This window comes from Paramisgurnus dabryanus, chromosome 14, assembly GCF_030506205.2.
Source record: "Paramisgurnus dabryanus chromosome 14, PD_genome_1.1, whole genome shotgun sequence".
NCBI classification, from domain to species: domain Eukaryota; kingdom Metazoa; phylum Chordata; class Actinopteri; order Cypriniformes; family Cobitidae; genus Paramisgurnus; species Paramisgurnus dabryanus.
Window position 1 is genome coordinate 22,971,826 of NC_133350.1, and position 27,973 is coordinate 22,999,798.

A 27,973-nucleotide genomic window follows, 5' to 3' on the forward strand; every position below is an offset into this window, starting at 1 on the left:
GCGTACATAAGATGTAACTAGATTTGATGTATTTAAATGTAAAAAGCAAGTTGCTTTTATTAAATGTATTTAAGTAAAAAGTACAGTGCATCGGAATGTAGTGAAGTAAAAGTTTGCAAGAGAAAAACACTGATAAGTACAAATGTTTGAGTGCTTTATACCTATAAAAATATGTATTTTAGGATTAGTATTTTTAGTATTTGGGATAGTTTTTGTATATAGAAAAGGGTCATTGGGCTACCTGTAGGTTTGATTTCCAGTGGGGTGGTTTTGCGACGCAGATCTGGCAACCCTGCGTTGGAAGTTCTTCAAAGCTTTTCGCTTCACAGTTCGCGCTGACGTGCATGATGCCTGGAGAATAAAAACATTTACACTTACAGCAGGTACTAAATGTTTATATGACTATTCTACTAACGTATAAGCAGACTCTTAGTTCTCTTGGTTTTCAAGATGGATTTCAGACTAATTAGGATACATTCTGACTGACTGAGCCCATTAAGTTTTAGTACCTACTAGTGTGATGTAGGCAACATACAGGGCATGTGAAGCTTTGTCGGTGCTCTCTTTCATATCTGTCTGTCTTCAAATCTTGACAATCCTGTTTGTCCTAGGACTGCATTCCAGTCCTCATATGATCTCAGAAGGCCATGGAGGGCAGTCCAGCTGGATTTGGACCTGCTGAGCTCATATCAGAGCTATGTCACACTGGTGTGGACACACCATTACCTGTGTGGCAGAATGGGACCATCAGTCCCTGTCTGAACCAGCTGATATTTGGATCACTCTCGCATGCTATTATTGCCATCTTCTGTGTCTGTTACATTAGTGTGCCCAGGTAGGTGTAGTTAACTTGTTTTAAAGGCGGGGTGCATGATCTCTGAAAGCCAATGGTGATATTTGAAATCACCGTAACAAACACACCCCTACCCCAATAGTATCTGGACATTCTTTTGATAGATCCGCCCCACACATAAGCAACCCAGCCAACGATGTCGGTTAGTAAACACGCACCTTACTGCTGACAGGGGCGAAAATCTCATCTAAATGTTGGGGGGGACAATAAACATAAAATTTTTCAAGAACAATTTTTGAAGGGGACACCAATAATACAGGCAAAATTGTACTTGCAAGGAAATGGGTACAGATAGAAAACGTTTCTCTTTCTCTATGAACGGACGCAAATTTAATTTTAATACATATGAATGCAGAGGTGAAAAGAGTAATACAATTTTCTACTTAAGTAATAGTAAAGTTACTTTAATAATATTTTACTTAAGTAAAAGTAAAGTTACTGGTCTAAAAATCTACTCAAGTAAAAAGTCATTTTAATTTTAAGAGTTACTTTTTTACAGCGGGGAGAGGTTTCTAGTATAGTTCACAAAGGAAGGATATATACATCTCAAACTATGTTTTTAATTGTAAACATCTCTACAATTAAAGTGCAATAACAAATGTTAATAAAATAAAAAGCTTTTTATAACTAAGAAACATTTATGGAATTATTTAATGATTTTTACAGGTGAGTTATGCACTTTTGAAGCAAAAATAATATGAGGTCAGCAGCTAGTAAATACAATCATTATATGAAGGTTGTAATTGATGTATTGCTGGTAACATACATTGTTATTAAACTATATACATAAATGAACATATAATGAGATGAGTGCCATGGCTATACACTATACATCCTTTACACGTTTATTAGCTCCCAGACCTGTGTACCTGATGTCTTTCAATCTATCTCTCTCGCGCTCTCTCTCTCTCTGCAATGTCTAATGATCTGCGCATTCTCGAGGACGTTCTCAAGTTGTTTGACTTGACGCGAAGCTGCTAGACCTCGGAAGATAATGCGCATGTATTAAAAATGCATCGTGCAAATTAGCGGTTAAACACGGTCGGCAATTCTCAAACTCCGTACTCAAGAGCATGAACCCTACCTGAATGAAACAATCGCTTTGCGTCAATGGCCAGGGGTTTCTTTCGTAAGAATTGAATTGAGGGTCTGCATTAGCCTGCGCCTGTCTCGTCCCTCTCCATGGTTCTTTTTGCGCGTTCCCCCGCCCATCAATCAATCATCCGACCGTGGCGCGTCTTTATCACCTTACTTTTTTATTTATTTTTACTCAGTAACGGATATGATTTAACATGTAGCGAAGTAACCAACAATACTTTAAACATACTTAAGTAAAAGTAAAGTACAGATTTTAAAAACTACTCAAAGTAAAAGTACACAAAAAACTCAGTTACAGCAAGGTGAGTAAATGTAATTTGTTACTTTCAGCTCTGCCTCACCTCTGCATGAATGCATAAAAATGTTTTCTTGATCGTTTATCTGCTTCTGTTCTCAGAAAACGAAATATGTTCATGTTTATATGTCAAAATAGTCCAGTTTTAAAACATATGAGGATAAACTGATAAGTGATGGGAAACGTTGTATTGTATATAGCTTATTAACGCGTCGGCTCCGTACACTTCTCTACCACCGGAATGTGTGGTGGTGAGGTAAAAGGGGCGTGGGCAGTGGACCAAACCACTGTGAGGCAAGGGAGGGGGAATCCAAATATTTAAAACGTTTTTTTGTTGTTGCTCCGTTTGCATTTGTATTGTTTCACTTCTTACACAACTAGTTTAAGTATTATAAATCATTAAATTATTTTCAATACACATATTCTAATGATAATTTAGGGGGGACAACCCTCAGATAGGGGGGGTCCTGTCCCCCCCGACCCCCCCGGGATTTCCGCCCATGACTGCTGATTGGCTACAAGTGTGTTTTGGTATTCGTCCTGACTCCCTTTTCCAAGTGTTTTTCAAAAACCATGCACCCCGCTTTTGGCACGTATGGTCACCCTATACAATTCTTCTTCTACTTCTTTCTCGATTGTCAAATTATTATTATTTTTTAATAATCCTTGCATTATTTTCCACAGGCTTAGTTATATTGCTTCCTCCCTTCCCATTGGCTGGGGCTTCCGGGCCGCATCCGCCCTGCTGTTGGCTCTTCTCATTGTTGGAGACCTGGTCCTCGTTTTTGAACTTCAGGCCCCAGACATATACCTGGACGTCTTAGCTGATGGATGTTGCTTGTTGGCCTGGTTGGTCCATTTTGGTGCCGTTTTGGCTTTACAGCGGTCCATCTACAGAAGAACTCGAGGTCCAGCTGCACTTCCTGTGCTGGCGATTTTCTCACTTCCTAATCTCGCATTCACCCTCGCTACTTACATCCAAGAAAACATTCATGTTGGTTTCTCTAAGCCTCTGCAGGTCATCCGTCTTGCTCTGACGATAGCCAGGGCTGTTTTGGTTCTGGTCTATTTTCTTGGCTATACCTTTCCCTGTTACAGAACTCAAAGGGACCTTCTTTCCTGTAATGCGGAGGATGTGGCTCCTTTAGTTGTGTCGGAGCTCGATGATGGAGTTACTGTAGCAGAGGACGGCTGCAGCTTGCTCTCCAGGTTCCTCTACCTGTGGCTTAATCCACTGTTAAGGCGAGGCAAACGTGGAGAACTGGAGAGGCCATCTGACGTCTTCCAGCTGCCCCATCGATTGCGCACTAAAGCGGTCACAATCCGGTTCCACCAATGCTGGCAGAAATGTCTAAATTCGAAAGGTTTGGAGAGATCTGATAGACCTCTTAGAGGAAACCTGCAGGAAAACTCCTGGAGTGAGGTCCAGCCTGAGGAGGTATCTGAGGGTGCAAGAAAACAGGATGTCAGGCTTTTTCAAGTGTTGCACAAGGCTTTTGGTCTACGTTACTACCTACTGGGTGTGTTGAAGTTAGTGGCTAGTATGCTTGCTTTCGCAGGTCCGTTGCTTCTAAGTGCATTAGTGGGTTTCATGGAGAAAGAAGGGGCGCCACTAAGCCAGGGTGTGTGGTGCGCTGTGGGACTTTTTGCCAGTACGTTTGTTGCTGCAATCCTGAGAAACATCTTTGTGTATGAAGTTTCAAAGGTTGCACTGGAGGCTCGGGCTGCCGTGATATCTGTCATATACAGTAAAGCTCTTAAGGTCAGTGGATCTGCTCTGGCCCGCTTCAGCATGGGTGAGGTGGTCAACTTCATGAGCACTGACACAGATCGTCTGGTGAATTTCTTCAACAGCTTCCATGAGGTTTGGAGTCTTCCCTTCCAGTTTGTCCTCGCACTTTACCTGCTTTACCTACAGGTTGGCGTGGCTTTTTTAGGAGGGGTGGGTGTGGCCCTGCTGCTTGTGCCTTTAAATAAAGTCTTGGCATCACGAATACTAGAAAACAACAAGCAGATGTTGGTACACAAGGATGGAAGAGTAAAGGTATTTTAATGCATTTCTACTAAATATCTTCGTATTCTTTTATCATTTGCATCACTCTTGACATGAAATTAATACTAACCAACTATCACTCCTTCTTGTTTTTATCCTAAGCTAATGACAGAGATCCTCTTTGGGATTCGGGTCTTAAAATACTACAGCTGGGAAGAGCACTTCACTCAGAAGATTGCCGAAGCTCGCAAACAAGAGCTACATCACCTGAAAGTTCTCAAGTACCTGGATGCTGTGTGTGTATACACATGGGCTGCTTTACCTGTGGTCATCTCTATACTCACCTTCATCACATACGTCCTGCTGGGAAACAGTTTGACAGCTGCAAAGGTGTGTAGCCCCTTTAAAGGGGACAGAGAATGAAAAAAAAAACATTTTTACCTTGTCTTTGTTGAATAATGGTAGTCTACCCGAATTCACGAACATACAAAAAGTGCTAGACATGCTAAACATCTCAGTCTCATAGAAATTCCTCTTTTAGAAATGTCAGCCAGAAAACGGCCCAATCTGAAAAACTGATGGTTATGACATCACAGGCATCTCACTGCGCCTCCACTTTAAAATAATTGGCTACATTTTTTGAGTGGCAGCAAAGTCAGCCAATCAGTAATGAGATTGCAAGTTAAGTCAGTAGGGGGAGCCAAATAGGTGCAAAACCACTTGTTTAAAGTCCCCACCCTAATAGAGCTATCTGAGAGAGGTTTTTAGGAAGCTTCTAAGGCATTACAGACCCAAAAAAAAAATTGTCTACATGTCACATCACAGAACAAGGACCTGAAAATGTAAAATGGTGTAACTGGCAATTGCACCAAATAATAAGAAATATGACATATTTTATCTACCTTGATGGCATGCAACGGTAATAAAAAAAATATTTTAAAATATTATTTTATTAGTTATTTTTAAATGTACATTTTAATATTTTTTGTAATATTTGTCCTGACATACTCTGAAAACAGCTCTGTTTTCTAAATAATCTTTGACAAATTATGTAAAAATGTATGTAAAAAAAATCCATATTACACTAAACATTTTATTCCACATTTTTATGAATATATTTTTATTTAAAAAAAAAAACTAGTTACACCAATTGACACAGCTTGGTTACACCACATTGACATTTTTGCAATTATCCGCCAAATATTCTTTCAAAATGAAATAAAGTCAGAAATTTAAGACCTGGTCCTCAAAAAGGGAATCTATGCAAAGTAATCTGCAATTTATTTTTACATTTGAACCCTTTTACATTTAATTGAACCATACGGACACAAAATAATTAACGTCATTGACCCACTAACGTTAGGAAATGTACAATATATCTTCATGAAACATGATCTTTACATAAAGCAACACTATGTAGTTTTTTTTACCTTTAAATAATGTCTCTAAAATTATTTCAGTGATAGAACAACTTTTAACTGGACAAATTGTACTGTTGCTGAAACCTGAGCAGCCTCCTAGCTGCTACAAGCACACACTCAAAGTGGCGGTGGAGGGTAGGAAACACAGCCCAGCCCCGCCCCTCCCCCTGCCTGCAGAAGAGTGTCTGATACCAGGCACTGTTGCGCTTTGCAACCACATGGGGGAGCTGTAAGTCATTTTTACATGGAAACTACAGAGTGTTGCTTTAATATACTAATGATTTATGTGACTGGTTTTGTGGTCCAGTGTCAAATATTGTTTCATACTCTTCTTGTTTCACAGGTGTTTAGTACTCTAGCTCTAGTGGGGATGCTCATCCTGCCACTCAATGCTTTTCCATGGGTGCTGAATGGAACGCTGGAAGCCAAAGTGTCTTTGGATCGTATTCAGCGATTCCTTACACTACAAGATCAAGACCTCGCCGTCTATTACAGTAAAGGTACTTGGTTTCTACATCTCATGATAGTGCTCATTGCCTTATGTACCTTTAAAGGAGCTTGGTCAGATAACAAATGGAAATAAATGGCCAAATTGGTTGCGAGGCCACCGGTTTTCTTTCCATCTGACTGCTGCGTGTAAGGCTGCAGATTGCACACATGTCAGTGCCGTTTACATTCTGGTCCAGTCTGTCTTTTTTTTGTATGTATGCATGTCGAGTTCAGGTAAAAGTGATTCGGGTCATTTCAGATCGGGTACATTTCTTTGGACACGAGAAGACATCTACCGTAAATTTAGTATGTTTCCTAAATATTTATGAATATATTATAGTATTTTTTTAATTTAGTACAGTCAGAAACCTACATACAGTTACCTTTTAACATGCGTACAAAGAATATTTGGTTGTTCAGTGCTTTATGCGTTACTTTTGTTCACTCACCTAACAATAAATTAACTCTTATATTTTACATAAAAACACCATCTACATTTTACTTCATTTCTGCAGTGTCTCCTGAAGACCCTTCCTCTGTAGTTCAGATGGACCAGGCAAGTTTCTCCTGGAAGCAGTCAGAAGAAGCACATTCTGTTGGCATATCTGATGACAGGACAGAGGAGGGGTCATCTCCCAGAAGCTTTTACCTACATGCTCTCAACATCAACATCAAAAGGGTTTGTGCTGCAGGACCATCAGCTGAATTGTTGATCTTCAGTAAAAAAATCCAAATTGATTGACTTAGATCTAGTTGATCTATTATATTGGTCTGTTGGTTTGTAAATGGTTCTCTGTCTTTGCTCCAGGGTTCTCTGGTGGTCGTGGTGGGGAAGGTTGGCTGTGGGAAAAGTTCACTGCTGGCTGCCATAACAGGAGAACTTGAGAGGTACAACAAATTCAAAATATCCAACAGTAGCGTGTCATGAGATCTCTTCCGGGGAGGCTCATCAAAACATGTATGTAGCTCGTCGTGTGTGTGGCGTATCATGTCAAAATATGTGTAGGTGCATCATGTGAACCTATGTACAATCACACTTCATGTCAAAATACGTGGCTGCTGCAGACACGTAAAGGGGTTTATGATAAAAGAGACCCTCGCGTTTGCTAGATACTCGCTTAAATTCAAGTATAATCAGAGTTAAGAGTTAAGCTTAACACTTTTGAGTATCGAGCGAGCATTAATTATGAATCTCCTGTAGGTGTGGAGGGGATGTTTCTGTTCACGGAAGAGAGCAGGGATTTGGATTGGTTGTCCAGGAGCCGTGGATCCAGCACGCGACAGTGCGGGACAATATTCTTTTCGGCAGAGACTTTGATAGCATGTTTTATCAGGCTGTGATTGAGGCCTGCGCCCTTGCTGATGATCTAAATGTGAGTGTATTTTAGATTATTATTATTATTTTGAATTTTTGTACAGTATGACACAAAAATCTGTGGGGCAGTTTCCCGGACATGGCTCATCGTAGTCCCAGACTAAAATGCATGTTTATGCTGCCTTCATTTAAAAACATCTTGTACGGACATATCTTAAAATATATCAGTGCCGCTGGTTTGTCTCAAGATGCACACCAGTCATGTTTTTTGTAAGGTATGTTTGTAAAAACTACATGCATGTCCTAATATAACTAGGCCTAGTCCTGGATTAAACTAAAACCCATCTGGTAAACTGCCCCAAAGCATACCAAAACTTTTTGTGACAAGTTATCCAAAAACTTGAGCCTAGGTTTTGTGTCTTCAGACTTTTGGACCCCATTTTATGTTATGTGGTTGAGATGTTATGAGCTGTATTATTTCAGTGTTACGAATCAAATTGAACTGTTGTTATTTGTTCAGGTTTTGCCTAATGGAGATCAGACAGAGGTGGGTGAAAATGGCGTCACTCTGAGCGGAGGACAGAAGAGCCGTCTTGCATTGGCCCGGGCTGTTTATATGGTGCGAGGCTGCTGAGTGATGGCTTAAATATTTATACTGGTTTGGCCAGATATTTGATATGTCTGTTATAGTACATCCTTTCTTATATTTTTTTTTAGGACAAAGAAATGTATCTGCTGGATGACCCATTAGCAGCCGTAGATGCCGACGTCGCCCACCATCTCATGGAGAAATGCATTTTGGGAATTCTCAGAAACAAGACAAGAATTCTTTGCACCCATCGGATAGAGTTTGTGGATAAGGCGGATGTGGTTGTGGTGATGGAGAATGGGATGACAATAAGAACGGGTACTGTCCAAATGTTCCTGTTTAATTTATATGTATTTGCATATTAATTTGCAGTTATTTATGTATGAACTCACTTATTTTTTTAGGGACACCAAGTGAAGTTCTGTCTTTTGTTAAAGCCGTCCCTAAAGACAGCAAGAACAACAGCAATGCTATGGAGAAAGGTATTCACTTATGCTTTTCATTCATTTGGGTATGACCGCATGAGCTGTGATTATAAATACAAATCTATCTTAGATAGTTTAGGTGAGGATGAACCAGCAACCAATCAGCTGGAACCAGAGGCGGAGCTAAATACGTTTGGGGAGGAGCAGAAACAAATGGGCAAGCTTTCATGGGCCGTGTATCGTTCCTATTGGAGAGCAGTGGGTGGATGCATGGCAGTGTTAGTCCTGCTTTCCCTCTTTCTAATGCAAGGTACTTACAGCCATATCAGAATCAGCTAAATGTGAAATTATAACATTAAAAAAGTAATGTTACTCTGTTCCAGCCTCCAAAAACGTCTCTGACTGGTGGTTGTCTCATTGGATTTCACATATAAAAGGCAATGTCACTGACTTGCTGTCTCTGTCAGCCGGTCCACTTTTAACACTGACTATAATCTCCCCTGGAAGTCTTTCGTGAGTTAAACATTTCGTTAAAAAATGTATTAAACATTTCTATTAATATTGACATTAATTATAATTATCATGTCAGGTTTTACGTACTCGATCGAGATTCAGAGACTTTGGGGAATGTGAGCTCTGACCTAAAGTTTTACATGAGCGTGTATGGATCTCTGGCAGCAGCTAACACACTCTTTACAGCTGCTCGAGCTTTTCTCTTCGCCTACGGAGGGATCTGTGCCGCTACCATTGTTCATAAGAGACTGCTGTCCAGTGTACTTAAGGTATTTGGGTGACATGCACGTCTTTTAGTAAAGCATTATGTATGTGTGCATTTATTTATATAATTTTTATGCTTTTCCCATTCTAGGCCCCCATGACGTTTTTCGACACTACACCGTTGGGTCGCATCCTAAATCGCTTTTCCTCCGATATTTACAGTGTGGATGACTCGCTCCCCTTTGTCTTGAACATCCTCCTGGCGAATGTGTTTGGGCTGGTTGGGATGCTGGTTGTGATGAGCTATGGTTTGCCCCGGGTGCTGCTCCCCTTGGTTCCACTGGGGGCGCTGTACTACCAAACTCAGTGTTTCTATCGTCACTCGTCCCGTGAGCTCAAACGACTGTGCAGTCTCACTCTCTCACCGGTTTATTCACACTTCTCAGAGACTCTCAGTGGCCTGGCCACAGTGCGAGCCAGTGGACATACTGCAAGGTCTTAAAGCTCTCTGTATTTGTCCTTACGTCCTGAGATCTTATTTAGGATGCACATGTCCTGCCTAACCCCAAGAAATAAAAGAAATGACAGTAGAGATAAATCAAATGAAGCAAGCAAATTTTGAATCAAGCATGCAAAGTTTATATTTAAAGTAATGCATAACAAAAAATATTTTTATGTAAATTTTAAATATATTTAACTTTTTTATAATTTTTACCTTTTTATATTATTATATATTATTAAAGTTTTTTCAAAATAGCTTAATGATGATAATGTCATATTTCTGTTGACAGCCTGTGTTTTTTGTGTGTTTATGAGCAGATTTGAGGAAGAGAATGAGAGGCGTTTAGAGCAGAATCAACGCTGTCTCTTCAACAGTAACGCTGCTATGCAGTGGTTGGACATTCGCCTTCAGATGATTGGTGTCACTGTGGTAACCGGCATCAGCGTGATTGCTGTTATCCAGCATCAGATGAAATCCATCGATCCAGGTTAACTATTTTGCATTTAGGGCATTTTAACAGTTGCTCTTTTCAAGAGCGACTTACAAAAAGTGCTTTGAGCTTCATTTAAAGTATCATTACATCTTAAATAATTAAAGCATTAAAGGGATAGTTCACCCCAAAATGAAAATTCTGTCATCATTTACTCACCCTCAAGTTGTTACAAACCTGTATAAATTTCTTTGTTCTCCTGAAAACAAATTAAGATATTTTGAAAACAACAGATCTGGGGCACCATTGACTTCAGTAGTAAGACCAAATAATGCTATGGAGGTCAATGGTGACCCAGACTTGCTTGTTTGTTTGTTTTCAGCAGAACAAAGAAATTTATACAAGTCTGGAACAAATTGAGAGTGAGTAAATGATGACAAATTTTTAATTTTTGGGTGTACTGTCCCTTTAAGACATTTACAAATGATTAACTGGCAGTGGCGGCCGATGACTTCTTTTTTCGCGGGCCCTCAATGCAAAGTTCGTCACAACATGTATGTAGCCCGTCGTGTGTGTGGTTCGTAATTTCAAAATATGTTTTCGGCGCATCGAGTGAACCTATGTGCATCACGTGTTTTGTCAAAATAAGTGCCTGCTGCAGACGCATCTAAAGGGTTTATGAGTAAAGAGACGCTCGCGTTTACCAGATACTCGCATAATCTCATGCGTAATCAGAGTTTAGTGTTAAGGGAGTGTCTTGCGTGTATTTTGTGAACGTGAGCGTCTCTTTTATCATAAATGGTTTTGATGCGTGTGCAGCAGGCATTTATTTTGACAAAACACGTGATGCACATGGTTTACATGACACAACAAACACATATTTTGAAAACACAAGCAACACTCATGACACTCCGAACACATATTTTGAATTTGCGCCCCTCGGATGAGCAGTCACGAGCCGCCACTGTTAACTGGTTGATTAAGATATGGGCAGGAGGTGCTAAATCTTCTCCATTCCATCAGGTCTGGTGGGTCTGTCTTTGTCCTACGCGCTGTCCATCACCAACCTGCTGTCAGGCCTGATTTTTAGCTTTGCGCAGACAGAGATGCAGCTGGTGAGCGTGGAGCGTACCGAAGAATATTCAACCAACATCCCACAAGAGCCTCATCAAACTAACACAGAGGTCAGAGAAGTCCTATGGGGGCAAAAAAGCACATTTTGGAATTGTTTTGATTTAATAAAGGGCACTTATTATCCACTTTTACAAGGACATAAACGTGTGTTGGAAATGTGTAAACACAACAACCGTACAATAAAAAAGACCACTCCCTTTTTTTTAAAATCCCCATTAAACCAAAGCAGTCTCATTAGACATGCTGTTTTGATTCTCTTGATAATGTGATGTCACATTAATAAAGCCCCGCCCATGGCCACTGACTGACTGGTTATTTTACCTAAAAGCTTTTCTAAAAATGTTTGTTATCATGTTTTAGGACTAATGCGGCTAAAGATATTATTGTCTCTGAACTTATTCACAGGAATCAGATCTATTTTTAACTGAAAGCTCATTTGCATTTAAAAGTTTAAACATGATAACAGCACTTTTTTCCTCCTTGGGGGCATTTTGGTTATTTTAAGCTAGACATTCTAGGTACACCTGAAACTTTTCAGTTTGTAAAAATTGTCATAATTTGTGCCCTTTAAAAGAGGAAGTCCTAAACTTTATTGTTACCCCATGACCTAAATTATTTACATGAATTACCCAATAATATTTCACATAATCCATTAAAGATCCAATTAAAATTCTAGATTTTGTATAAAAATATGACTTTTCTTAATCTTACCACAATTCCTATTCTATCGAAAACCCTTGGAAACCAGTATTGAACATTTCAGACACTCCTTATAGTCCAATGCAGAACATTATCCTAAAACTAATCTACAGGTTCCAGACATGTGGCCTGAACGGGGCCGAATTCAGTTTGTGGGTGCTGTATTGGCGTACCGGCCGGGCCTGCCCAACGCTCTTGATGGAGTCAATCTAGAAATATTACCTGGTGAGAAGGTTGGCATCGTGGGGCGTACAGGCTCTGGGAAGTCCTCATTGTTTCTCGCCCTGTTTCGCATGGTGGATCTGAATCGGGGTCAGATTCTAGTGGATGAAGTGGACATCGGCTCAGTCAGGCTTGGTCACCTGAGGTAAGAGTTAGAGCTCCTGTTTCTATTTTGTTAGCCAGATGAGTTTCACAAACTGTATATTATTATTTTAATGATTCCTTTAATGATTCCTGTGTCTCCCTCTATAGATCAAAGCTGGCCATCATTCCTCAAGATCCCTTCTTGTTCTCCAGCTCAGTGCGAGAGAACCTTGATCCGCATGGGCGTCATCCAGACTACCGGTTGCTGGATGCTCTCGAGCAATGCCATCTGGGAGATGTTGTACAAAGAATTGGTGAGGTTTTTAATCTTTGACTGACATGTGAAATCCATCTGCTCTGTGAAAGGATTTAGTTTTACATGTACGATTTATCTGTTTATGACAGGTGGCCTGGATTCTGAGGTTGGGGAGAGAGGAAAGTCTCTCTCTGTGGGACAAAGGCAGCTGCTGTGTCTTGCTCGGGCTTTGCTCACTGAGGCTAATGTATGGGTCACATGTTTGTTCAAATACAAAATACATATACACTTCCTGACAAAAGTCTTGTCGCTTCTCTATTTTGTAGAAACACCTGCTACTAACCTGACTTTTAATTAATCAATTGGTGTTAGAAATAGCTCATATGAAAAGCTAAAACCCTCCCAAATGATGTTTAATCCACTGAAATAAATTAGTTTTACTGGGAAAAATATTTATCCTTTAATCAAGACAGAAAGGTCAAATTTTGGCAAGACAAAAGTTTTGTCGCCTATACAGAAATTGAACAAATTTACTGCAAATACAAAAATGTCAGTAAATTAAGTAGTGGTGCTGTGAGATCCAAATTTAATATATTGTATGACTTCCATGAGCTTGAAGGACTGCATCCATGCGGTTTGGCAAGAATTCATACAATGTATTGATGAAGTCATCAGGAATAGCAAAGAAAGCAGTCTTGCATGCCTCCCAGAGTTCATCAATATTCTTTGGTTTCGTCTTCCATGCTTCCTCTTTCATCCTACCCCACATATGCTCAATGATGTTCATGTCTGGTGACTGGTCTGGCCAATCCTGGAGCATCTTGATTGTCTTGAGGAACTTTGATGTGGAGATGGAAGTATGCGATGGAGCACCATCCTGCTGCAGAATTTGGCCTCTTTTATGGTTGAGAATATAAGAGTTAGCTAAGATTTCTTGGTATTTTAGACTATTGATGTTGCCTTCCACCCTGCAGATATCTCACACACACCCATACTGGATGTAACCACAAAACATGATTTTTCTGCCACCAAACTTCACTGTTTTCTGTGTGATTCTCGGATCCATGCGGGTTCCAGTAGGTCTCCTGCAATATTTGAGGTGACAGTGGTGTAATTCAACAGAAGATTCTGCTTTTCCAGCGTCCATCCTTTTAGCAGGCTGTGGGCCACACGGTTTTTCAACTGTCTTTTGTTTAGTGCTGGCTTCTGGGCACTGATTCAACCATGGAGGCCATTTCGAGACAACATCCGACAAACTGTTCTGGTTGACAAAGGGACTTCAGGTGACCAGGTCTCGTGGAGCTCTTCTCCAGTGGAAAATGGGCTGACCTTGGATTTTCGAGAAACGTCTCCGGTCTCTTCAAATCTTTTTTTTATCCTCTGTACTTGACTCTGAGACACATTGAAGGTGTCTGCCACATCAGCAGTGGATCTGGTCTTCAGCCTCTTGATTATCAAAACTTTAGTCTCAGGGTGAATCTTAGGCATGTTTGCAGAGGTCAAGTTGCAGTTGATGTGAAGTTCTAGTGTACTAGGGTTTTTTATACACACCTGAGACCTAATTGATCCATTATTAGTCACAGATGAAGCTCATAAGACAAGGTGACAACACTCATGTCTTTGCAAAAATTGACTCAATGGGCTTTACCAAGCTGTGAATATCAGAATACTTTTTGACAGTTTCGTTTTGCACTGAAACATCATTACAAAAGCTGTTGGGTAAATGAGCCATTTTTCTTGTAAAAATTTTTGATTAGAAATATATTTAAGCGACACTTCATGTCAATTTGTACACGAGCAAAAAGACTTTTGTCTGGGAGTGTATATACACATATAATTTATATATACACACATAATATTTATATATTAATTTAAAAAAATTGATAATAAATTTAAGGCCAAATAAAAATGGCTGGGCATGTAAAATCATCTTTTCTTTACATATACATATATACATACATACATACATACACACACACACACACATATATATATATTCATTAGAAAATTTTGAAACTTTCAGTGAACCCCAGCTAAAGTAATTTTTGTGATTTTCTACTTTCTACATAAAATCATCCTGCGTAATGTAATGAACATTCAGTGAAAATATAACTTTATATCTTTAATATTGACAAAGTAAGGCCATGTCAAAATTGAAAGCAAAGATTAAATCGAACTATCTCATAATTAGATGAAGAGGAGCCTGGATTTTACAGACAGGGTCACAATTGACATGCAGTGCAAAAACATTTTTTTTTTTCATTTTTAAATTAATTTGCTTATAGTGTAATTTTCCAGTATTAGCATATAATTCAAAATAATAATGTCCAAACATCACAGAAAACCAAACATACACAAACACAATATTTTAAACATTAACCTGACCTCTTTGATTCTGGCCTCAGGCAGCCGAACATCCTTATTGTTGGGACCTATTGTGAAAAACAAACAAATACCTGTTTAACCTCTTTTTTGCTTCAATAGATTTTGTGCATTGATGAGGCCACAGCCAGTGTTGACCAGAAGACCGACCTTCTGCTACAGAAAACCATTCGAGAAAAATTCAAGGATAAAACCGTTCTCACCATCGCACACAGGTTTTAATTTACTGCTCTTTAATATTTGGGAAACAATAGTTCAAAGCCCATATCTTTTCTATCTTTGTGGTTTTAAAAAAGCATAACAATATTGATTTATTACATAACATTGCCAATAAAATCTCTGTTGCTACAATAATTAGGGTTGTCACAGCGACCTTTGCAACATTCTTCAATAAATAGTCATAGTGTACAAACCCAACCCATCTTTCTCATCCCAAAGGCTAAATACAATCATGGACTCCGACAGAGTACTAGTGATGCATGCTGGGAAAGTGGTGGAGTTTGACAGCCCAGATGCTCTGTGCCAAAAACAGGATTCTGTTTTCAAGAAACTCTTACAGGGAGGAGAAGACTGAGCATTCGCTACAGGCATGAATACTGCATTTTCAGTTTGTAGACGAATGCAGAAGGATTTTAATAAATTACCTTTAGTGCTCCCTTTATATCTCTGCCCATTGCTAAACTTAATGCATTAAGTACTTGCATATACCAGCAGTCATGTTACGTAATGTCAAACTCAGGGATTTTGTTATAATAAACAATTCTTTACAATGTAAAATAATCTTTTACTTATTGTCTGGTTCACAGATTTGTGAATAAACATAAACAACATTCACACTAAAGATCTGATTTTGGTTTTTTGAAAAGAGCCAATCAAAAGGATTTCAAGTAGGGCGTAACATTGCATTGTTTTAATATGTTTAATATTATAGTTTCAATGCATTGTCTCATCTTGAATGTTCACAAAGCAAAATGAGTTTCATTGAAGGTGTGAACACGCCATAAGTCCATCGCCGCCCAAACAACACTTTCCAGCAGGGTGAGAGCGAGGGACTACGCCTAACAGGTGACAGTTTTCAAACTCGGCACATATGAGTCATATGGGAGTACCTGTGTGCATAGTTGTCCTTTATTTTAACCACCTCTTTTGATTTCTTCCAATCGATCTGGATTAAGGGAGTGGTTTTATATTGTTTTGTAACCTTACCTCCAGTCAAGGACAAGCAATGATGCTGAAGCATTGTGAAGTGCGTGAGCTCATAGATGGAGGTTAAACCAGTTTGGCAACTTTCGAGGTGTTTTACTCGCCGCAATGAGAATTCAACAAGCAGTAAGAAGAGAACAGAGGTAAATACGGTCTTCTGCTTCAGCGTGTCAGAACTTCTCAGCATGACACATTATCGCTACTGATATTTAACAAGGATTTTAAAGCTTAATACAGTGTCATGGAATACAAGGTAAGACTTTTATTTGCTATTTAAGCTGACTGTTTTCTGTGTCTAATGTTTGCATAAACAAAGCCTTTATAGGACTTCAGATAAAGTTTGAATGCTTAGCAGGTGTATGTGCTCTGCTCTTTGTCTTATGGATAACTATCCAGAGCATCACTTTTCTGGAAAAAGATGTCTCTGAATTGTTTATTTTAATGTATTTTGCACTGCTTACTTTACTACAGCACGACCTTATCTCATCATTATTACTATAACTAGTACTGTGCAATGCGGGCAGCGTTTTTTAGCATTCATGTACCATGCCTTTATGAACCTGGATTCATGTAAATATCCAAAAGTATTAGTTGTAATTGTTAGGTTGTGAAAATTGTAGGTTATGAAATACCGTATGGGTCTATAAATACAGAAAGATGATCATCTTAGCATCCACTACCATGTTTACAAGTTTAAATTGAAGGTGTGGTTAATAAGGTGAGGTCTCTTCATACTTTCCTTTGTTCTGGCTTAACCTGTTCCTAACTCTCTGTTAAACTATCCCAAAATTCCTTGAATTCCTCACAGTTTCGTCTCTACGTTAATCTCCGTGTGAGATGATTTAATTGCGAGAGACAATTTTATAATGCAAAATGGGTGTGTCATTTTAAATTATATAAGTACTCGGTGAGTTTAAAGTATGAAGGGCCTGACCTAAAGTTTTATTGAGACTGCAATGAGCAAACAACCATTAAAGCTCAAGTATGTTTCTGCAATAAAAAAGCAAAATGATGACCCGGACAATAGATAACTAAACAGATCGTCCCACCGCAAAATCACAACATTGACTTAGGCAATGTTGCTGCATTCATCTGTCAGAGCAATGTTTTGAAAGCTGAGCAGTGTTTACACTTTCAACCTACCAATGGCTTTCACTTGTTTAGAAATCGGAGAATATCTTTAAAAGCTTTAATAATACAGTAATTTATATCCCACTGGGGTCGAAAAGTTTGTGCTAAATGCAGTGATCACAAAAATGTGTTTTAAACCACTGAAAAAAGACCAAATGTAAGACCATGTCAACACTTTCTTTAAGGCCCCAAAACTTGCTCAGACGCCAGAGGGTTAAACTCACCAGCACTGAAGCATTTGTGTCTTATAGTTCTATTCAGAGATGACATAGACTTAAACCTCCTTTGTTTTACGTCAACAGGTTTGAGTTTTGGAACCGTTTCTTCACTGTAAATATATAAATACTAGAGCAATGGTATGTTAACTTTTTTCCATTTCAAATTGTAATTTTCTGTAATTAAAAGGATGTATCTTCAAGTTGTGCAGTTGACTTAGGAATATGGATACATCATCAGTTTATGCATACATCAGTTTATTTTATGTAAAAGTGCCATGACAGTGTCTTGGATTTTGCAGGCTGGTCATCGAAGATCCCTCTCTGACAGCTTGCTGCTTGAAGATGATTTACCTGGAGAGAAGTCGGAGTTCACAGACAAGCACTTTTTTGAAGGTACAGAATGCTCTTATAAAGTGTTTATGCAGTAGAGTGTGACATTTGTCTGGATATGGAGAAAACCACAATTAAACAGTTTTAAAGTGTTGATAATAAGGTATGATAAACATTACATTGTTATTTCAGAAGATGATGGTGCCAGCATTCACGTCACGCAACCCAAGAAAAGTGAAGCTATTTTAAGAATGATTGACAATAAGGTGAACAGTCCTTCTATAAAATCCAGCAGAAGCATGGATAGTCTAGATGTCAGAGCTCCAAATGAGGTTTGTGCACATCACATTTCCATTGTCTTGTGACTTTTAATTATACCACACATTAATTTGTATCAAATGTGTCAACAGGTGTGGAAGGATTCTTATGATAAGCTCTACAATACTAAAGTTAAGAGATTCATGAAAGGAAATAAAACAAGCAGACAAGGCATGCCTAATGTGACAACCCAAGGAGAAACACTTGACACTGATACCAGTGAACCCCATTTAATGCATTTCCGCACTGCTAACTCTAAGAGAAAGGTAAATGTTGCAACTTTCCTTAACAACGCAGATCGCATGAAGCTCGCAGACGTCAATTATGATGGAAGTATAAAGGGATCAAACCCGGCAATGTCGTCCTCTCAGTTAAGTGCAAGACTAGATGGTTCTGATTTTGACATCCATGGACCAGATGTTGATCTCAAAGGTCCGAAAACAGATCTTTCCCTTCCAGACATGGACATGCCATCTGGAAAAATTAAAATGCCCACAATCAAGATGCCTGATTTTGGTCTCTCAGGACCCAAAATAAAGACACCAGACTATGAACTGAGGTCTCCTGAAATGGATCTTTCAGCTCCACGGATAAATGCGGACTTTGATTCCCCAGACTTCAACATCAAAGGTCATAAGCCAGATATCACAGGCCCAGATATGAATCTTGAAATTCCTAAAGGTAAAATTAAAGGACCAACTTTAAAGAAGCCAAATCTTGATATTAATTCTCCTGACCTCAACGTAAAGGCCCCTTCAGGGAAACTGAAATTTCCTAAATTTGGCTTCTCCAAGTCAAAAGGATACGATGTTAATACAAATTCTCCAGACCTGAACCTCAAAAGCCCGAGAATTAAAGGAGGACTTCAGACCCCAAACATGGATTTGTCTTATCCTCAATCTGATTGGGAAAGCCCAAAACTAGATATCAAGTCACCTGATATGGACATTGATGGCCCCTCTGGTAAATTTAATATGCCAAATTTAAAAGTGCCACATTTTGGAATGTCAGGTTCGAAAGGACCACAAATGAATCTTAATGCTGACATTGATAAGCCAGAGCTTAATCTGAACCCATCAACTCCCAAACTAAATGCTGGGATACATGGTCCAGATATTGACATTAATGGACCAAATGTTGATCTCAAAGGTCCAAAAACAAAACTTCCAGACATGGACATGGCTGCTTTGAATCCGAAAACGCCCCCTTTCAAGATGCCTGAGTTTGGTCTTTCAAAACCCAAAATAAAGACACCAGACTATGAACTAAAGACTCCTGAAATGGATCTGTCACATCCAAAGATTAAAGCTGACTTTGATTCCCCAGACTTCAACATCAAAGGTCATAAAGCAAATATTACAGCTCCAGACATGAATGTAGATATCCCAACAGGTAAAATTAAAGGACCAACTTTAAAGAAACCAAATCTTGACATAAATGCACCTGACCTCGATGTAAATGCCCCTTCAGGCAAACTGAAGCTGCCAAAATTTGGCATCTCAGGGAGCAAGCCACATGGGCCCGATCTTAATATCAATTCTCCAGACCTGAATCTCAAAAGTCCCAAAATTAAGGGAGGACTTGACACACCCGACATGGATTTGTCTCTCCCTCACGCTGATTGGAAAAGCCCAAACCTAGATGTCAAATCACCTGATATTGACATTAATGCCCCTTCTGGTAAATTCAGTATGCCAAAATTAAAAGTGCCAAGTTTTGGCTTGTCGGGTTTAAAAGGACCACATATGAATGTTGATGCTGACCTTGATCAGCCAGACATTAATCTGAACACATCAACACCAAAACTAAAGGGAGGAATAAATGGTCCTGATTTTGACATTCACGGACCAAATGTTGACCTTAAAGGTCCGAAAACAGATCTTTCACTCCCAGAAATGGACATGCCATCTGGAAAAATGAAAATGCCCACATTCAATATGCCTGATCTTGGTCTCTCAGGACCCAAAATAAAGACACCAGACTATGAACTGAAGACTCCTGAAATGGATCTCTCAGCTCCCAAGATGAATGCAGACTTTGATTCCCCAGACTTCAACATCAAAGGTCAAAAGCCAGATATTACACTCCCAGATATGAATCTTCCTAAAGGTAAAATAAAAGGACCAACATTGAAGAAACCCAATCTTGACATGAATGCACCTGACCTCGACGTTAATGCCCCTTCAGGTAAACTAAAGATGCCAAAATTTGGCTTCTCGGGTAGCAAAGTAAAGGGACCCAATCTTAAAATGAATTCTCCAGACCTGGATCTCAAAAGCCCCAAAATCAAAGGAGGACTTGACACACCCGACATGGATTTGTCTATCCCTCAAGCTGATTGGAAAAGCCCGAACCTAGATATTAAATCACCTGATATTGATGTTAATGCCCCCTCTGGTAAATTGAGCATGCCAAAATTAAAGATGCCGAGCTTTGGCATGTCAGGTCCGAAGGGGCCACATATGGATGTGGATGCTGACATTAATAAGCCAGATCTTAACCTGAATACATCAACTCCCAAACTAAATGCAGGGATACATGGTCCTGATATTGATGGACCAAATGTTAATCTCAGCGGTCCAAAAGCTGACCTTAAACTTCCACACATGGGCAAACCTTCAGGTAAAATGAAAATGCCTACTCTAAAAATGCCTCATTTTGGTATGTCAAAACCTAAAATAAAGACACCAGACTATGAATTGAAAACCCCTGAAATGGATCTGTCAGCTCCCAAGATGAATGCAGACTTTGATTCCCCAGACTTCAACATCAAAGGTCATAAGCCAGATATGAATCTTGAAATTCCTAAAGGTAAAATGAAAGGACCAACTTTAAAGAAGCCCAATCTTGATGTGAATGCACCAGACCTCGACATAAATGCCCCTTCGGGTAAACTGAAGCTGCCAAAATTTGCCATATCAGGAAGAAAGCCAAAAGGACCCAATCTTAATGTAAATTCCCCAGACCTGAATCTCAAAAGCCCCAAAATTAAGGGAGGACTTGACACCCCTGACATGGATTTGTCTCTACCTCAAGCTGATTGGAAAAGCCCGAACCTAGATGTAAAATCGCCTGATATTGACATAAATGCTCCCTCTGGTAAATTCAGTATGCCAAAGTTAAAGATGCCGAAGTTTGGCTCAACAGGCTTGAAAGGACCACAAATGAATGTTGATGCTGACATTGATCGGCCAGACATTAATCTGAACACATCAGCTCCCAAAATAAATGCAGGGATAAATGGTCCTGATTTTGACATCCATGGACCAAATGTTGATCTCAAGGGTCCGAAAACAGATCTTTCACTTCCAGACATGGACATGCCATCTGGAAAAATGAAAATGCCAAAACTAAAGATGCCTGGGTTTGGTGTCTCTGGACCCAAAATAAAGACACCAGACTATGATCTAAAGACTCCTGACATGGATCTGTCAGCTCCCAAGATAAATGCAGACTTTGATTCCCCAGACTTCAACATTAAGGGTCACAAGCCAGATATCACAACCCCAGATATGAATCTTGATATTCATAAAGGTAAAATTAAAGGACCAACTTTAAAGAAGCCCAATCTTGATGTGAATGCACATGACCTCGACATAAATGCCCCTTCAGGTAAAATGAAGTTGCCAAAATTTGCCATAACAGGAAGAAAGCCAAAAGGACCCAGTCTTAATGTCAATTCTCCAGACCTAAATCTCAAAAGCCCGAAAGTTAAGGGAGGACTTGACACCCCTGACATGGATTTGTCTCTCCCTCAAGCTGATTGGAAAAGCCCGAACCTAGATGTCAAATCGCCTGATCTTGACATAAATGCTCCCTCTGGTAAATTCAGTATGCCAACGTTAAAGATGCCAAAGTTTGGCACAAAGGGCTTGAAAGGACCACAAATGAATGTTGGCGCTGACATTGATCGGCCAGACATTAATCTGAACACATCAACTCCCAAACTAAATGCAGGGATAAATGGTCCTGATTTTGATATTCATGGACCAAATGTTGATCTCAAGGGTCCGAAAACAGATCTTTCACTTCCAGACATGGACATGCCATCTGGAAAAATGAAAATGCCAAAACTAAAGATGCCTGAATTTGGTGTCTCTGGACCCAAAATAAAGACACCAGACTATGATCTAAAGACTCCTGACATGGATCTGTCAGCTCCCAAGATAAATGCAGACTTTGATTCCCCAGACTTTAACATCAAAGGTCACATGCCAGAAATCACAGGCCCAGATATGAATCTTCCTAAAGGTAAAATTAAAGGACCAACTTTAAACAAGCCCAATCTTGATGTGAATGCACCTGATCTCGACATAAATGCCCCTTCAGGTAAACTGAAGCTGCCAAAATTTGCCTTATCGGGTAGCAAGCCAAAAGGACCCAATCTTAACGTCAATTCTCCAGACCTAAATCTCAAAAGCCCCAAAATGAAGGGAGGACTTGACACACCCGACATGGATTTGTCTCTCCCTCAAGCTGATTGGAAAAGCCCAAACCTAGATGTCAAATCACCTGATATTGACATAAATGCTCCCTCTGGTAAATTCAGTATGCCAACGTTAAAGATGCCAAAGTTTGGCACAACAGGCTTGAAAGGACCACAAATGAATGTTGACGCTGACATTGATCGGCCAGACATTAATCTGAACACATCAGCTCCCAAAATAAATGCAGGGATAAATGGTCCTGATTTTGACATCCATGGACCAAATGTTGATCTCAAGGGTCCGAAAACAGATCTTTCACTTCCAGACATGGACATGCCATCTGGAAAAATGCCAAAACTAAAGATGCCTGGGTTTGGTGTCTCTGGACCCAAAATAAATACACCAGACTATGATCTTAAGACTCCTGACATGGATCTGTCAGCTCCAAAGATAAATGCAGACTTTGATTCCCCAGACTTCAACATCAAAGGTCATAAGCCAGATATCACAGTACCAGATATGAATCTTCCTAAAGGTAAAATAAAAGGACCAACTTTAAAGAAGCCAAATCTTGATGTAAATGCACCTGACCTCGACATAAATGCCCCTTCAGGTAAATTGAAGTTGCCAAAATTTGCCATAACAGGAAGAAAGCCAAAAGGACCCAGTCTTAATGTCAATTCTCCAGACCTGAATCTCAAAAGTCCTAAAGTTAAGGGAGGACTTGACACCCCTGACATGGATTTGTCTCTCCCTCAAGCTGATTGGAAAAGCCCAAACCTAGATGTCAAATCGCCTGATATTGACATAAATGCTCCCTCTGGTAAATTCAGTATGCCAACGTTAAAGATGCCCAAGTTTGGCACGACAGGCTTGAAAGGACCACAAATGAATATTGATGCTGACATTGACCGGCCAGACGTTAATCTGAACGCATCCACTCCTAAACTAAATGCAGGGATAAATGGTCCTGATTTTGACATTCATGGACCAAATGTTGATCTCAAAGGTCCGAAAACAGATCTTTCACTTCCAGACATGGACATGCCATCTGGAAAAATGAAAATGCCAAAACTAAAGATGCCTGAGTTTGGTGTCTCTGGACCCAAAATAAAGACACCAGACTATGAACTAAAGACTCCTGACATGGATCTGTCTGCTCCCAAGATGAATGCAGACTTTGATTCCCCAGACTTTAACATTCAAGGTCACAAGCCAGATATCACACTCCCAGATATGAATCTTCCTAAAGGTAAGATAAAAGGACCAACTTTAAACAAGCCCAATCTTGATATGAATGCACCTGACCTTGACATAAATGCCCCTTCAGGTAAACTGAAGCTGCCAAAATTCGCCATAACAGGTAAAAAGCCAAAAGGACCAAATCTTAATGTAAATTCTCCAGACCTGAATCTCAAAAGCCCCAAAATTAAGGGAGGACTTGACACACCCGACATGGATTTGTCTCTTCCTCAAGCTGATTGGAAAAGCCCGAACCTAGGTGTCAATTCACCAGATATTGACATAAATGCCCCTTCAGGTAAACTGAAGATGCCAAAATTTGGTTTCTCGGGTAGTAAGCCTGATGTTACATTTAAATCTCCAAAGATGAATCGCAAAAGTCCCAAAATCAAGGGACAACTTGATACCCCTGACATGGATTTGTCTCTCCCTCAGTCTAACTTGAAAGGGCCTAACTTGGATATGAAATCACCTGATATTGATGTGGATGGTCCCTCCGGTAAATTCAGTATGCCGAAGTTAAAGATGCCAAAGTTTGGCACATCAGGCTTAAAAGGCCCACAAATGAATGTTGACGCTGACATTGATCGGCCAGACATTAATCTGAACACATCAACTCCCAAACTAAATGCAGGGATAAATGGTCCTGATTTTGACATTCATGGACCAAATGTTGATCTCAAAGGTCCGAGAACAGATCTTTCACTTCCAGACATGGACATGCCATCTGGAAAAATGAAAATGCCAAAACTAAAGATGCCTGAGTTTGGTGTCTCAGGACCCAAAATGAAGACACCAGACTATGAACTAAAGACGCCTAAAATGGATCTGTCAGCTCCAAACATAAATGCAGACTTTGATTCCCCAGACTTCAACATTAAAGGTCGCAAGCCAGATATCACAGCCCCAGATATGAATCTTGAAATTCCTAAAGGCAAAATTAAAGGACCAACTTTAAACAAGCCCAATCTTGATGTGAATGCACCTGATTTTGACATTAATGCCCCCTCTGGTAAATTCAATATGCCAAATTTAAAGATGCCAAAGTTTGGCATGTCAGGTTTAAAGGGGCCACAAATGAATGTTGATGCTGACATTGACCAGCCAGACATTAATCTCAGCACATCAACTCCCAAACTAAATGCTGGGATACATGGTCCTGATTTTGACATTCATGGACCTGAAGCTGATCTCAAAGGTCCGAAAACAAACCTTACACTTCCAGACATGGACATGCCATCTGGAAAAATGAAAATGCCTACTTTCAGGATGCCTGATATTGGTTTCTCAGGACCCAAAATAAACAGACCAGACTATGAACTGAAGACTCCTGAAATGTCAGCTCCAAAGATAAATGCCGACTTTGATTCCCCAGATTTCAACATCAGAGGTCATAAGCCAGATTTCACAGTCCCAGATATGGATCTTGATATCCCTACAGGAAAAATTAAAGGACCAACTTTAAAGAAACCTAATCTTGATGTGAATGCACCTGACCTCGACATAAACGCCCCCTCAGGAAAACTCAAGCTTCCAAAATTGGGATTTTCAGCTAGCAAGCCAAAAGGGCCAGAGATGGATATTTCTCTTCCTGAATCTGACTACAAAAGTCCAAACCTAGATTTTGACGTTCGTGGAGCAAATGTTGATCTCAAAGGTCCGAAAACAGATCTTTCATATCCAGACATGGACATGCCATCTGGAAAAATGAAAATGCCTACTTTCAAGATGCCTGATATTGGCTTCTCAGGACCCAAAATAAACAGACCAGACTATGAACTGAAGACTCCTGAAATGTCAGCTCCAAAGATAAATGCCGACTTTGATTCCCCAGACTTTAACATCAGAGGTCATAAGCCAGATTTCACATACTCGGATATGGATCTTGATATCCCTACAGGAAAAATTAAAGGACCAACTTTAAAGAAACCTAATCTTGATGTGAATGCACCTGACCTCGACATGAACGCCCCCTCAGGAAAACTCAAGCTTCCAAAATTGGGATTTTCAGCTAGCAAGCCAAAAGGGCCAGAGATGGATATTTCTCTTCCTGAATCTGACTGGAAAAGTCCAAACCTAGATTTTGACGTTCGTGGAGCAAATGTTGATCTCAAAGGTCCGAAAACAGATCTTTCATATCCAGACATGGACATGCCATCTGGAAAAATGAAAACGCCTACTTTCAGGATGCCTGATATTGGTTTCTCAGGACCCAAAATAAACAGACCAGAATATGATTCACCAGACTTCAACATCAGAGGTCATAAAACACCTAATCTTGATATGAATGCACCAGACTATGACTTTGATGCTCCTTCTGGCAAATTCAAAGTTCCAAAATTGAGTCTCTTAGGCAGCAAAGAAGAAGGACCAGATACTACAATCAATTCTCCAAAGATGAATCTAAAACCCCCCAAATTTAAAGGAGGAACTGATTTTCAAGATATGGGTTCTGGTATTGATTTTGGTGCATATACACAAAGGGACAGTAACAGTTTTACGGTGCCAAGAGGTAAACCTATAACTGTAAAAACATATAATTATTATGATCCCCCAGAAGACATCAGAATACCAGCTCATCACAAATATGGTGCTTCAGATCTGAACATGCAGGAATCCTATCATACATCTTCAGGAAATGCCCAGTGGCCTACAATGCAAAAATATATACCTCACTCTTCTAATACCAAAAAGGCTTTACCACCCCAAGATATCAGAATTTCTGGAATAGGTCCAACATCATCACATCCTCACTACAATGATATGCCTAGGCCACCCAGGTCAAGGGTTCGTAAAACAAAATCAAGTGGCTATGAATTTGAAGGAAACTGGAACCACATGTCAGCTCCAAGAGTTCACGTTTCAAGAAGTAGAGAGAATTTAGCTCTGACCCATTCAAACATGGGAACGTATACCACACAGAGATCACCCCATATGGGAAATAATGGGGGTTATTATGAAAGATCTCGCATGGTTCCTAGGCGTAATTACACAACTGATGATATATGCTACACTTATAAAGGGATGCCAAGGGTAGATGGATGGGGAAACAGGCAAAATGAATATAGGCAAACATCAAGTGGCCATAGACAAACAATGAATGGTATGCGATTACATGCTATGGATCTGGAGGTTCCAGAAAGCACTTCAAAAGGGGCCTGGTTTAACTTTCGTAAGCATATGTAATAGCATGATGAAAAAAAGGGAGGTGGGTGGGTGACAAGAATTTGCTTGCTATTGTTTACAGAGTTGATATTTTTGGTGGGTTGATTTATGTAGCGTTTGCACAAACTTTATCCTAAACCTTTCTTACAACACACTTCTCTTTAAAAGAGTTTTTTTTTTTAAATGTTAACATAAAACATTTGATTTAATATACTTGACCTCTAAATAAAATAAGTACATTCCAAATACAAGGTATTGTAAAAACTTTTATTTTATATGTACAATGTCACATGCCTGATAAGAAATCTTGTATGCCTGATTGTAATCTAGTATTCACATATATATTTTGTAAACTATGTATAAAGGTACTATGTATAAATACAATGTTTTGGGGTTATGCATGTGTATAAAGTCTGGAAGTTTATTTCATATTGATAAATGTCTTCTATTTGTGCCATGTTATGTCTATGTATGTGCTATTGCGCAAACAGCACTATTGCACTTTTCTTAACATGTTTGTTGATAATAATATTGTGATAAGATTTAATGTAAGAACTCAATTAGTCACATATATTTTGACTAAATTTCAGTTTTTAAGGTGAATAAATCAATATTGTTTCAATAAACGTTCAATGTTAAATAATCTTGTTATAAAGGATGTATAAAGTGTTATGTGGGAAATATTTCTGTACCAACACTTGAGCTAAAGGATAGCTCCAGGAACTGTTTGATTACTAAAAAGCAATGAAAAACAACTGGTGTTGATAAGTTGATGTTCTAAAATATTTGAGGTGATATGAAAATAAAATTGATTAAAATGAACAAAAATATCTATGTATCTATATTACATTAATAAACCACACCCCAACTGGTATTAACAACGGTTATTTTTTCAACCAAAACGTTTTAACTAAAGCCAACGTAGGATCAGTTCTTGCTGTCTCATAATGGAGAAATTATGGGCATTTTTATTTATTAATTATATTAATTATGTCACACAAAACCCTGGTATTCAGCTGTCTGATTTTGTAAAGT

General features: G+C 39.3%; 1 protein-coding gene across 3 annotated transcripts; it reads left to right on the forward strand.

Moving 5' to 3' along the window:
* The first annotated feature begins 257 nt into the window (after positions 1-257).
* Positions 258-27,809, forward strand: LOC135719079 (ATP-binding cassette sub-family C member 10-like). 3 transcript variants are annotated; one of them, XM_065241626.2, is made up of 23 exons: positions 258-383; positions 612-835; positions 2,931-4,290; positions 4,402-4,629; positions 6,004-6,160; positions 6,665-6,828; positions 6,958-7,037; positions 7,351-7,522; positions 7,985-8,083; positions 8,182-8,371; positions 8,458-8,535; positions 8,609-8,788; positions 8,862-8,991; positions 9,068-9,260; positions 9,347-9,690; positions 10,015-10,184; positions 11,151-11,311; positions 12,074-12,327; positions 12,435-12,580; positions 12,672-12,769; positions 15,007-15,119; positions 15,343-16,360; positions 17,541-17,600. In XM_065241626.2, exons 2-22 carry the CDS (start codon positions 648-650, stop codon positions 15,476-15,478), a joined length of 4,641 nt encoding a protein of 1,546 aa, XP_065097698.1. In that variant the 5' UTR covers positions 258-383; positions 612-647; the 3' UTR covers positions 15,479-16,360; positions 17,541-17,600. The 3 variants fall into 3 exon arrangements, with proteins under 3 accessions (XP_065097698.1, XP_065097696.1, XP_065097697.1); XM_065241624.1 differs by lacking the exons at positions 258-383; positions 612-835; positions 2,931-4,290; ... (16 more) ...; positions 12,672-12,769; positions 15,007-15,119 and adding exons at positions 17,756-17,849; positions 17,979-18,118; positions 18,197-27,809 and having other exon boundaries at positions 15,476-16,360; positions 17,541-17,594; XM_065241625.1 differs by lacking the exons at positions 258-383; positions 612-835; positions 2,931-4,290; ... (16 more) ...; positions 12,672-12,769; positions 15,007-15,119 and adding exons at positions 17,756-17,849; positions 17,982-18,118; positions 18,197-27,809 and having other exon boundaries at positions 15,476-16,360; positions 17,541-17,594.
* The last annotated feature ends 164 nt before the right edge of the window (positions 27,810-27,973 follow it).